Genomic DNA, 13,742 nt, shown 5'->3' with positions numbered 1-13,742 from the left:
ACCACTTACCTACCTGGCTACCTACCTATGAACTTCCATATCTATATAGCTACCTACCTAACTGGCTGCCTACCAACCTAGCTAGCTACCTATATCCAAGGAAAATCGCAGCACGCCAAAGTATAAAGTGCAATTCAGTGGAGTTTATTCCATTCCAAAAACGGTGTTACAGAGCAGGCTATGATTCGTTGTTTCTAGTGCTTGACAAAGGCGAAGACAGGTCACTGAAATGCAGCCTACTATGTAACACTGTTTGGAATGGAATACACTCCACTGAATTCTGCACTTCTGCAGACTACACTGGAAAAATGCAGAAACTAAGATGTTTGTCTTGCAGATGCTGCAGTGACGGGTTTTGGCTGGAAGAAGTTGTCATGTCAGTCTGAGCCAGATGGAGAACACAAGGAAAGAAGACTATGCCGACCATAAAAGATGTAAATTGTGAGTCAGTTAATGTAACTGTAGGTATATTATTGCGCAACATGACTGGGGTCTGTATTATGTGTGTGTGTGTGTGGGGGGGGGGGGGGGGAGAGGTCTGTATTATGGTGGGTGGTGATTCTGGGGTCTCTATTATGGAGGGTGGCGATTCTGGGGTCTGTATTATGAAGGGTAGTGCTTCTGGGGTCTGTATTATGGTGGGTGGTGATTCTGAGGTCTGAATTATGGTGGGTAGTGCTTCTGGGGTCTGTATTATGGTGGGGTCTGATTCTGGGGTCTGTATTATGATGGGGTCTGATTCTGGGGTCTGTATTATGGTGGGTGGCGATTCTGGGGTCTGTATTATGGTGGGTGGCGATTCTGGGGTCTGTATTATGGTGGGATCTGATTATGGGGTCTGTATTATGATGGGATCTGATTCCGGGGTCTGTATTATGGTGGGTGGTGATTCTGGGGTCTGTATATGGTGGGGACTGATTCTGGGGTCTGTATATGGTGGGGACTGATTTTGGCGTCTGTATATGGTGGGGACTGATTTTGGGGTCTGTATTGTGATGTTGACTGATTCTGGGGTATGTATTATGGCGGGTGGTGATTCTAGGGTATGTATTATTGTAGGTGGTGATTCTGGGGTCTGTATTATAGAGGGTGGTGATTCTGGGGTCTGTATTATGGTGGGTAGTGCTTCTGGGGTCTGTATTATGGTGGGTGGTGATTCTGGGGTCTGTATTATAGTGGGTAGTGCTTCTGGGGTCTGTATTATGGTGGGTAGTGCTTCTGGGGTCTGTATTATGGTGGGGTCTGATTCTGGGGTCTGTATTATGATGGGGTCTGATTCTGAGGTCTGTATTATGATGGGGTCTGATTCTGGGGTCTGTATTATGGTGGGTGGCGATTCTGGGGTCAGTATTATGGTGGGATCTGATTCTGGGGTCTGTATTATGGTGGGTGGTGATTCTGGGGTCTGTATTATGGTGGGTGGTGATTCTGGGGTCTGTATATGGTGGGTGGTGATTCTGGGGTCTGTATATGGTGGGGACAGATTCTGGGGTCTGTATTGTGATGTGGACTGATTCTGGGGTCTGTATTATGGCGGGTGGTGATTCTGGGGTCTGTATTATACAGTTCTGAGTTAAAATTGTTGTTCTCACTATAAGGTCCTTACAGCAAGAACAATATATAGGGCCAATTCTGTAAAAAACCCACCCTGTGACAAGCCACACCCCCACAAAACACACCCACAGCAAGCCACACCCATGTTGCCAGCACACCAAGAGTCTTGGGAACAGCACTGCCAAAAGGTTGCCTACTCCTGCTCTAAAGTATACCTTTTATGACCTGAGGGGTTGGGTTCCAAATCAAAATCATAGCATGCAGGCAAAATCATGCACACATACATGCAATGTTCAACAGATGTGGTTGTGCCCACATGCGATAATATGTAACTGTCCCTCTCCTTCCAAACAAGAACTACCCAGAGCATGAGCACATCCCAATAGCAAACCACTCCTACTCTGGACAGTTCCTGACACAAACAGAGGGGGCAGCAAAGAGCACTGTGTCTGACTGGAAAGACTACACAACTTGCTCCAGAGCCTAGAGCAGCTGATAAGTACTGGAAGTAATTTGTAAAACTTTCTGTCACAAGTTAATCTGAAAATTTTTTTTCTCTCTGGAGTACCCCCTTTAAGGAATGGTATGAAACTACAACAATCTAAAAAAATATATACGGTATATAATCTAATGGCTTAATAGTTACCATTTTCTTGATCTTTCTCAACAGTTCTTTGTGGACTTTCCTGCCTCAGTCCACGTGGCAAAAATATCAGTGGTTTAGCACGTGGCTCATGATTTCTGGTTCTCAACACTGACTCTTCATGTCCTTCAGGAATCTTATGATCTATTTTTCCTGATTTTCTTACATGGTGTTCAGTCCAATCCTTCTCCAACCTGCTTCCTGATACGAAAACCCCACAATTCTCATCACAACGAAAGAATCTCTGACCACGAAATGATCCATCTGTAAAGCCTTTCCCCACTGCAGATCCCTAAAAGGCAAAAATCAGTTAATATAAAATAAAGAATTGGCTTTGACTTTGTTTACGTCTGCATCATGGTTTACATTCTAAATGGAAACCACAATACAGTGCCAAATCAATTGTACGATTGACACCACTATAGCTTAACCCAATTGTATTACTCAGCTATAGCTCACCGTAAGCTGCACTCCAAAAAAGATCTCTTGTTCATTATTGACAGATCCCTTGTAACAAAGCACACCTCTCTCTCTGCGTCCGCTAGATGACCTGACTTGCACAAAGACACGATCCCCGGGTTTTAAGTGCATTACTTCCCGCAGTCTTTTATGGTCGCTATAAAAGGCATAACGTTCCTCTGTATCGGTGACTGCTAATAATGTTCTCCATACCAAGGGTGTAATTTCTTCTACAGACAATGGATCTACAGCAACCACCTTCTCAGTTTCATAAACTCGGAGCCAGAGAATGGGGGAATGGAATAGACCGTTATCTATCCTAGAGAGATTTGAAGGTGGGGCCGCAGTCAGTGTCAGCAAACTTCCCCTCTCCACTCTGTCATGTTTACCATCTGGATTTTGGAGAACTGATGAGAAGTTACAAAGAGCAATATATAAATTTGGAGATGACATTTTGCTCTAGCGTCTTCAATAGGAAAACAGGAATCCTGAAAGAAAAATTAAAAGAAATTGCTGAAAATGTGTGATCAAAACATGTTGGGCCCCATAAACTATTTATTTCTATAGTGCCCTTAGTTTTAGGGCTCTGCACATTTGACAAGGGTTAAAATACATAAAACACAAACGTAGTATAAGTGTAGACATATTACATGTCACAAGTCTACATCTTTATACAAGTTACACCTCTGTATAATATAGGCATATTACATGTCACAAGCCTACATCTATATACAAGTTACACCTCTGTATAATATAGGCATATTACATGTCACAAGCCTATATCTTTATACAAGTTACACCTCTGTATAATATAGGCATATTACATGTCACAAGCCTATATATCTTTATACAAGTTACACCTCTGTATAATATAGGCATATTACATGTCACAAGCCTACATCTATATACAAGTTACACCTCTGTATAATATAGGCATATTACATGTCACAAGCCTATATCTTTATACAAGTTACACCTCTGTATAATATAGGCATATTACATGTCACAAGCCTATATCTTTATACAAGTTACACCTCTGTATAATATAGGCATATAACATGTCACAAGCCTATATCTTTATACAAGTTACACCTCTGTATAATATAGGCATATTACATGTCACAAGCCTATATCTTTATACAAGTTACACCTCTGTATAATATAGGCATATTACATGTCACAAGCCTACATCTATATACAAGTTACACCTCTGTATAATATAGGCATATTACATGTCACAAGCCTATATCTTTATACAAGTTACACCTCTGTATAATATAATCATATTACATGTCACGAGTCCACATCTTTATACAAGTTACACCTCTGTATAATATAGACATATAACATGTCACAAGCCTATATCTTTATACAAGTTACACCTCTGTATAATATAGGCATATTACATGTCGCAAGCCTACATCTATATACAAGTTACACCTCTGTATAATATAGGCATATTACATGTCACAAGCCTATATCTTTATACAAGTTACACCTCTGTATCACATCATTTAGGAGACAGGTTATATGGTGTAGAGCAGTCTTTCCCAATCAGGGTGCCTTCAGCTGTTGCAAAACTACAACTCTCAGCAAAGGCTGTCCGGGCATGCTGGGAGTTGCAGTTTTGCAACAGCTGGAGGAACCCTGGTTGGGAAACACTGGTGTAGAGACAAGCTCCAGGCTTCTCACAACTTTATATTGTTAAGACAAGATAAAAGAACTTCCCATTTGTGACCTAGCTCCTTCCTGTGTAAATGGTGGTCACTGTCTGCTGTTATAAACTCACCATGTACCAGACAGATTGGTGGCAGCTTTACAGGCATTACTTCACAACTTAGCTAGCTGTCCTGATGGTCACAGACCACTACTGCTCACTATGCACTCACCGTCATGTACCGTGCAGCAGTCCTCCACTTCTTACATTACACACAAGAAACTTTGAGTCAGGACAGGGAATTTACAACAAGGAAGTGTGCAAGAGGGGAGCTGGCAGCTCAGGCAGCCAATCAGCGACAAGCAGGACTTGTTATAACCAATGAGGGAGCAGAAGGGGCGGGATGGGAAAGTCCCAGTTTATGTAAAACATGACCCAGAAGTGTGTGGATTGTATTCTACCTGTATACCTGTCCTGTGTGCACTATGAGATATATTTTATATCTGTCCTGTGTGAACTATGGAGTATATAATATACCTGTCCTGTGTGCACTATGAGGTATATTTTATATCGGTCCTGTGTGAACTATGGAGTATATAATATACCTGTCCTGTGTGCACTATGAGGTATATTTTATATCGGTCCTGTGTGAACTATGGAGTATATAATATACCTGTCCTGTGTACACTATGGAGTATATAATATACCGGTCCTGTGTACACTATGGAGTATTTAATTTATCTGTCCTGTGTGAACTATGGAGTATATAATATACCTGTCCTGTGTGAACTATGAGGTATATTTTATATCTGTCCTGTGTGCACTAGGAGGTATATTTTATATCTGTCCTGTGTGAACTATGAGGTATATTTTATATCTGTCCTGTGTGAACTATGGAGTATATAATATACCTGTCCTGTGTGAACTATGAGGTATATTTTATATCTGTCCTGTGTGCACTATGAGGTATATTTTATATCTGTCCTGTGTGAACTATGAGGTATATTTTATATCTGTCCTGTGTGAACTATGGAGTATATAATATACCTGTCCAGTGTGAACTATCGAGTATATAATATACCTGTCCTGTGTGAACTATGAGGTATATTTTATATCTGTCCTGTGTGAACTATGGAGTATATAATATACCTATCCTGTGTGCACTATGTGGTATATTTTATATCTGTCCAGTGTGAACTATGGAGTATATAATATACCTGTCCTGTGTGAACTATGAGGTATATTTTATATCTGTCCTGTGTGCACTATGAGGTATATTTTATATCTGTCCTGTGTGAACTATGAGGTATATTTTATATCTGTCCTGTGTGAACTATGGAGTATATAATATACTGTCACGATGCCGGCTGGCAGGAGGTGGATCCTCTGTGCCAGAGAGGGATTGGCGTGGACCGTGCTAGTGGACCGGTTCTAAGTCACTACTGGTTTTCACCAGAGCCCGCCGCAAAGCGGGATGGTCTTGCTGCGGCGGTAGTGACCAGGTCGTATCCACTAGCAACGGCTCAACCTCTCTGACTGCTGAAGATAGGCGCGGTACAAGGGAGTAGACAGAAGCAAGGTCGGACGTAGCAGAAGGTCGGGGGCAGGCGGCAAGGTTCGTAGTCAGGGTGGATAGCAGAAGTTCTGGTACACAGGCTTTGGACACACAAAACGCTTTCACTAGGCACAAGGGCAACAAGATCCGGCAAGGGAGTGCAAGGGAGGAGATCAGATATAGCCAGGGAGCAGGTGGAAGCCAATAAAGCTAATTGGGCCAGGCACCAATCATTGGTGCACTGGCCCTTTAAGTCTCAGGGAGCTGGCGCGCGCGCGCCCTAGAGAGCGGAGCCGCGCGCGCCAGCACATGACAGCAGGGGACGGGAACGGGTAAGTGACCTGGGATGCGATTCGCGAGCGGGCGCGTCCCGCTGTGCGAATCGCATCCCCGACGGCCATGACAGTGCAGCGCTCCCGGTCAGCGGGACCGACCGGGGCGCTGCGGAGGGAGAGACGCCGTACGCGCTCCGGGGAGGAGCGGGGACCCGGAGCGCTAGGCGTAACAGTACCCCCCCCCCTTAGGTCTCCCCTTCTCTTTGTCCGGTAACTGCCTCCCCTGGGATGAGGACACCGGGAAAGGATGGAGGGATTCCTCAACGGCAGGCAGAACAGCAGGAGTGGGAATGGGGAGGGAGGGCAGAGGGCGAGGCCTGGCACGGGGCAGTGTGACACCAGGACGAGGGCCATGAGGAGGCACCGAGGCTTGCCTGACTGGACTGGGAGGGGGGGAGAGTCACTTCTTAAGGCAGGCAGAGTCCATAACGACCTTAGGGAGACCGGATACAGGAGGAACCACAGAGTCACGGCAGCGAGTACTGGGAACCGGTTTAAGGCAGTCCTTGAAGCAAGAGGTACCCCAGCTCTTGATCTCCCCTGTGGACCAATCCAGGGTTGGGGAATGGTGTTGAAGCCAGGGTAGTCCAAGGAGAATTTCGGAAGTGCAATTGGAGAGGACCAAAAACTCAATTTTTTCGTGATGATTTCCGATGCACATTAGGAGGGGCTCCGTGCGGTAACGCAACGTGCAATCCAACCTGGCTCCGTTGACCGCGGAAATGTGGAGTGGCTTGACAAGACGGGTCACCGGGATGCGGAATTTATTCACCAAGGACTCCCGAATAAAATTCCCAGAGGCACCAGAGTCCAGGCAGGCCACGGCTGAGAGGGAAGAGCTGGCTGAAGTAGAAATCCGTACAGGCACCGTGAGACGTGGAGAAGCCGACTTAGCATCAAGAGACGCCACACCCACGAGAGCTGGGTGCGAGCGTGCGTTTCCCAGACGTGGAGGACGGATAGGGCAATCCACCAAAAAATGTTCGGTACTGGCACAGTACAGACAAAGATTCTCTTCCTTACGGCGATTCCTCTCTTCCAGGGTCAGGCGAGACCGATCCACTTGCATGGCCTCCTCGGCGGGAGGCCTAGGCGCAGATTGCAATGGAGACTGTGGGAGAGGTGTCCAGAGATCTAAGTCTTTTTCCTGGCGGAGCTCTTGATGCCTCTCAGAAAAACGCATGTCAATGCGAGTGGCTAGATGAATGAGTTCATGCAGGTTAGCAGGAGTTTCTGGAGCGGCCAGAACATCTTTAATGTTGCTGGATAGGCCTTTTTTAAAGGTCGCGCAGAGGGCCTCATTATTCCAGGATAGTTCAGAAGCAAGAGTACGGAATTGTATGGCGTACTCGCCAACGGAAGAATTACCCTGGACCAGGTTCAGCAGGGCAGTCTCAGCAGAAGAGGCTCGGGCAGGTTCCTCAAAGACACTTCGAATTTCCGAGAAGAAGGAGTGTACAGAGGCAGTGACGGGGTCATTGCGGTCCCAGAGCGGTGTGGCCCATGACAGAGCTTTTCCAGACAGAAGACTGACTACGAAAGCCACCTTAGACCTTTCAGTAGGAAAGTGGTCCGACATCATCTCCAAGTGCAGGGAACATTGCGAAAGAAAGCCACGGCAAAACTTAGAGTTCCCATCAAATTTGTCCGGCAGGGACAAGCGGAGGCTGGGAGTGGCCACTCGCTGCGGAAGAGGTGCAGGAGATGGCGGAGGAGAAGGTTGTTGCTGCTGTAGCTGAGACTGAAATTGCTGTAGCTGAGACTGAAGCTGCTGTAGCTGCGACTGAAGTTGCTGAGTCATGGTGGTCAAGTACGACAGCTGGTGCTCTTGTTGGGCGATCTGTCGAGCTTGCTGGGCGACCAGCGTAGTGAGGTCAGAGGCAACTGGCAGGGGAACCTCAGCGGGATCCATGGCCGGATCTACTGTCACGATGCCGGCTGGCAGGAGGTGGATCCTCTGTGCCAGAGAGGGATTGGCGTGGACCGTGCTAGTGGACCGGTTCTAAGTCACTACTGGTTTTCACCAGAGCCCGCCGCAAAGCGGGATGGTCTTGCTGCGGCGGTAGTGACCAGGTCGTATCCACTAGCAACGGCTCAACCTCTCTGACTGCTGAAGATAGGCGCGGTACAAGGGAGTAGACAGAAGCAAGGTCGGACGTAGCAGAAGGTCGGGGGCAGGCGGCAAGGTTCGTAGTCAGGGTGGATAGCAGAAGTTCTGGTACACAGGCTTTGGACACACAAAACGCTTTCACTAGGCAAAAGGGCAACAAGATCCGGCAAGGGAGTGCAAGGGAGGAGATCAGATATAGCCAGGGAGCAGGTGGAAGCCAATAAAGCTAATTGGGCCAGGCACCAATCATTGGTGCACTGGCCCTTTAAGTCTCAGGGAGCTGGCGCGCGCGCGCCAGCACATGACAGCAGGGGACGGGAACGGGTAAGTGACCTGGGATGCGATTCGCGAGCGGGCGCGTCCCGCTGTGCGAATCGCATCCCCGACGGCCATGACAGTGCAGCGCTCCCGGTCAGCGGGACCGACCGGGGCGCTGCGGAGGGAGAGACGCCGTACGCGCTCCGGGGAGGAGCGGGGACCCGGAGCGCTAGGCGTAACATATACCTGTCCTGTGTGAACTATCGAGTATATAATATACCTGTCCTGTGTGCACTATGAGGTATATTTTATATCTGTCCTGTGTGCACTATGGAGTATATAATATACCTGTCCTGTGTGAACTATGGAGTATATAATATACCTATCCTGTGTGCACTATGAGGTATATTTTATATCTGTCCTGTGTGAACTATGGAGTATATAATATACCTGTCCTGTGTGAACTATGGAGTATATAATATACCTGTCCTGTGTGAACTATGGAGTATATAATATACCTGTCCTGTGTGAACTATGGAGTATATAATATACCTGTCCTGTGTGAACTATGGAGTATATAATATACCTGTCCTGTGTGAACTATGGAGTATATAATATATCTGTCCTGTGTGCACTATGAGGTATATTTTATATCTGTCCTGTGTGAACTATGGAGTATATAATATACCTGTCCTGTGTGAACTATCGAGTATATAATATACCTGTCTTGTGTGAACTATGAGGTATATTTTATATCTGTCCTGTGTGAACAATGGAGTATATAATATACCTGTCCTGTGTGCACTATGAGGTATATTTTATATCTGTCCTGTGTGAACTATGGAGTATATAATATACCTGTCCTGTGTGAACTATGGAGTATATAATATACCTGTCCTGTGTGAACTATGGAGTATATAATATACCTGTCCTGTGTGAACTATGGAGTATATAATATACCTGTCCTGTGTGAACTATGGAGTATATAATATACCTGTCCTGTGTGAACTATGGAGTATATAATATACCTGTCTTGTGTGCACTATTAGGTGTATTATATATGTCCTGTGTGAACTATGGAGTATATAATATATCTGTCCTGTGCGCACTATGAGGTATAATATATCTGTCCTGTGTGCACTATGAGGTATAGTATATATATGTCCTGTGTGCACTATGAGGTATCGAATATATCTGTCCTGTGTGGGCTATAGCGTATATAATATACCTGTCTTGTATGCATTATGAGGTATATTATATATCTGTCCTATGCGGACTATGGAGTCTATATTATACCTATCCTGTGAACAATATGAGGTATATAATATATCTGTCCTGTGCAGACTATGGAGTATATAATATACTTGTCCTGTGTGCAATATGAGGTATATAATATATCTGTCCTGTGTAGACTATGGAGTATGGAGGTAATATACCTGTCCTGTGTGCACTATTAGGTGTATTATATATATGTCCTGTGTGAACTATGGAGTATATAATATACCTGTCCTGTGCGCACTATGAGGTATATAATATATCCGTCCTGTGTGCACTATGATGTGTTATATATATCGTGTGTAGACTATGGAGTATATAATATACCTGTCCTGTGTGCACTATGAGGTATATAATATATCTGTCCTGTGTGCACTATGAGGTGTATTATATATCTGTCCTGTGTGGGCTAAGGCGTACATAATATGCACTATGTCTTATATGCACTATGAGTTATATAATATATCTGTCCTGTGTGGACTATGGAGTCTATATTATACCTATCCTGTGTGCAATATGAGGTATATAATATATCTGTCCTGTGCAGACTATGGAGTATATAATATATCTGTCCTGTGTGGGCTATAGCGTATATAATATACCTGTCTTATATGCACAAGAGTTATATAATATATCTGTCCTGTGTGGACTATGGAGTCTATATTATACCTATCCTGTGTGCACTATGAGGTATATAATATATCTGTCCTGTGCAGACTATGGAGTATATAATATACTTGTCCTGTGTGCATGGCCATAGCTCCAGCCATGACTTGTTGGTAGTGTTTCTAGAGGGCCTGGCTTTATTGGTGTCATCCCTGCAACATGGTAGCCTTTTAAACCTTTCTGAGAAGATTGGTGAAGTGTCTATAGGGCTGGATTAAGAAATCCAAATTGATAATTTGTTTTCCCTTAGTCTCCTCAGCAGCACAATATGACTTAAATAAAAATGGCTCCTCCCACATAGCCCATATAATGGGCGTACTCACACATAACAGGAGAGTAATTATAAAGAAAAATTAACAAAAAATAGGGAGCAAGACTTGTGCTGCTGAGGAGACTAAGGGAAAACAGATTATCAATCAAATCATATCTTCCCCAGCATCCCTTAGCAGCACAATATGGGGATATCGCAAAGAGAAACCCCCATAGGGAGGGCCTCAATGCTTAGAGGTATTAATAACTGAGTTAGCAAAACTCTGCATAGAAGAAAGTCTGGTCTCCATTTTATAGTAACTGAAAACATTTTACTGGAGTAGACCAGGTAGCAGATAAACATATTTGTTCAATGGGAACTGAACATTTTTCAGCCCAAGAGGACCCCACTGAATTTGTAGATTGGGCCTTAATAAAAACTGGAGGATCTTATTCGTCTAGATTATAAGAAAAACGTATGCAACTACAGATCCATCTAGATATGATAGGCTTAGAGGCTTTCTTGCCTCTAGATGAACCTTGAAATAAAATACAAATATTTTCTTCTTTCCGGAAGGTAGAAGTCCGATTAAGGTAGGTTCTCATGCAGCGAACCACATCTAAATTTCTAAGTAGTTGGTCCTCCTCATCAGGAAGCACAGGGAAAGCGATGACTTGGTTTATGTTCTGAAAAGAGGCACACTTGGGTAAGAAAGTAGAGATAAATCTCATCAGGACCTTGTACTCGAGAAATACAGTATAATCCCCTTTTAGGCATCACATAGTTAGAATCCCCCTTTAGGCAGCACATAGATTTCCCCATATTAGGCAGCACATAGTTAGAGCCCCCCTTTAGACAGCACATAGGTAGAGCCTCCCTTTAGGCAGCACATAGAGCCCCCTTTAGCCATCACATAGTTAGATCCCCCCTATAGGCAGTACATAGATTCCCCCATGTTAGGCAGCACATAGTTAGAGGCCCCCTTTAGGTAGCACATAGTGAGATTTGAACCCAAGGCCCCAGCGCTGCAAGGCAGCAGTGCTAACCTCTGAGCCACCATGCTACCCTTACCATACATCTAATATGCACGGTTGCTAAAATGGACAGAGATGTCAGCAGAGAGTACCAGAAAAATTAGGCATGTACACATGGCTCAAAAAGTTGGTATTGTTGCTTCTGCTGCTGTAGCAGCGCCCAGAAAAATTGCAGCAGCAGAAAAAGTGCAGCACCAGAGGCCAGAAAAATTAGGCATGTACACATGGCTGAAAAATAAGAACAAGCGCATATCCAAGAGTCCAGAACACTCTATAATGCAGGACGGAGAAACAAAGAAATTCTTTTCTAAATAAAAGTTTTCATCAAATAAAGAAACAGAGTTCTTCCCTCTCTGTATTTTACTTTTGAAAATTTAAGTTAAAAAATCACACGCAACAAGTGTTCCTTTGTGTAATGGTTAGTACTCTTGAAAATTCAAGTTTAAATTATCATAAAGTCCAGAAGACTCAATAATGCAGGACGGTGAAAAACACAAAGAAATCCTTTTCAAAATAAAAGGGTCCCTCAACAGACACGACAGCATGAAAGACCCCATTTGCTCAAGGTTGGATGCCGAGCTACTCATGTCCCGTTCCTCGTCCTCAGTGATGTCAGGGAAGGTGTCCCAGCCACATACAACACCACGGGAACCAGATAGGTGACAAGGAGCACCCTGGGATGCCTGCTGTGGTTGGTCTTCCTCCTCCTCTTCAAAGCCACATTCCTCCTCTGACTCCTCTTCCTCACAATCCTCTTCCAGCGTTGCCGCAGGTCCAGCAAGCGATGCTGATAAGGCTGTTTCTGGTGGTGATGGTGTCCACAACTCTTCCTCTTCACGCTCATCTACTGCCTGATCCAGCACTCTTCGCAGGACACGCTCCAGGAGGAAAACAAATGGTATGATGTCGCTGATGGTGCCTTCTGTGCGACTGACTAGGTTTGTCACCGCCTCAAAAGGACGCATGAGCCTACAGGCATTGCGCATGAGCGTCCAGTAACGTGGCAAAAAAAAATCCTAGCTCTGCAGATGATGTCCTAGCACCCCAGTCATACAAATATTCGTTAACGGCTTTTTCTTGTTGGAGCAGGCGGTCGAACATTAGGAGCGTTGAATTACAACGTGTTGGGCTGTCGCAAATCAAGCGCCTCACTGGCATGATGGACAGAGATGTCAGCAGAGAGTACCAGAAAAATTAGGCATGAACACATGGCTGAAAAATTTGGTATTGTTGCAGCCGCTGCTGTAGCAGCAGCTAGAAAAATTTCTGTTTGTTTCCCAGCCAGAAAGTGCCCTAAAACTTTGCAGCTTGAACCATAGTTGGTGGCGGATAAGTCATGCAAGTCCTCCTTGGTCGCCACCTTACCCAGAGGGAACGTGATTGGTCGGATTCTTCAAAAAAGAGTTGCCACCGATGCCTCTTGGGATCCTCCAAAAAGGAAATACACGTCTCATCCCTGATTGGTCGCCGCCCGGACCTTCCCAGCAGTGATTGGTCGAATTCTTCAAGAAAGATTTGCCGCCGATGCCTCTTGGAATCTCCCAAAGAGAAATTATATGTCTTTAACCTGATCGGTCACCGTCCGGATCTGCCCAGCAGCGATTGGCTGAAAGATTTGAAAGACATCCTGCCGCCACCAGCGGCAAAGACTTGCAACCTGAACTCGTACGTCCCCTCTCTGATTGGCTTACTCGACATCCCGAACAGCCAATCAGAGTTAAGCCTACCATCCCCATGTTTGGATGACATCCCCTCACCGACTTTTTCCTATGAGAGAGTAACTGTACACAGCCATGTACGGCACGTTCCTGATTGGTCGCCCCCATACCATCCAGCAGCAAGCAACCAATCAGCTTCAAGAGGCCCGTCATTCATTCAAAATCCACCGCGGCAACCCTGCACAACGTCACCAGGTTTACCCAATGTGCAGTGTAGGTGATATACCT

The 13,742-nt window shown here is 45.1% G+C and overlaps 1 protein-coding gene across 2 annotated transcripts in view; it reads right to left on the bottom strand.

Moving 5' to 3' along the window:
- The window catches only part of LOC130277570 (ubiquitin carboxyl-terminal hydrolase CYLD-like), a 64,318-nt gene extending 59,655 nt beyond the window's left edge, over window positions 1-4,663 (bottom strand). For both annotated transcript variants that reach the window (XM_056528275.1, XM_056528279.1), the window contains exons 1-3: window positions 4,546-4,663; window positions 2,657-3,144; window positions 2,201-2,489 (exon numbers count right to left, since the gene is read on the bottom strand). In XM_056528275.1, coding sequence (XP_056384250.1) covers window positions 2,201-2,489; window positions 2,657-3,109 — 742 coding nt within the window. In that variant the 5' untranslated portion in view covers window positions 3,110-3,144; window positions 4,546-4,663. The remainder of the gene's footprint in view (window positions 1-2,200; window positions 2,490-2,656; window positions 3,145-4,545) is intronic.
- Between the last annotated feature and the right edge of the window lie 9,079 nt (window positions 4,664-13,742).

This window comes from Hyla sarda, chromosome 1 (assembly GCF_029499605.1).
Source record: "Hyla sarda isolate aHylSar1 chromosome 1, aHylSar1.hap1, whole genome shotgun sequence".
NCBI classification, from domain to species: Eukaryota; Metazoa; Chordata; class Amphibia; order Anura; family Hylidae; genus Hyla; species Hyla sarda.
This window is presented reverse-complemented; position numbering and strand designations above follow the sequence as displayed.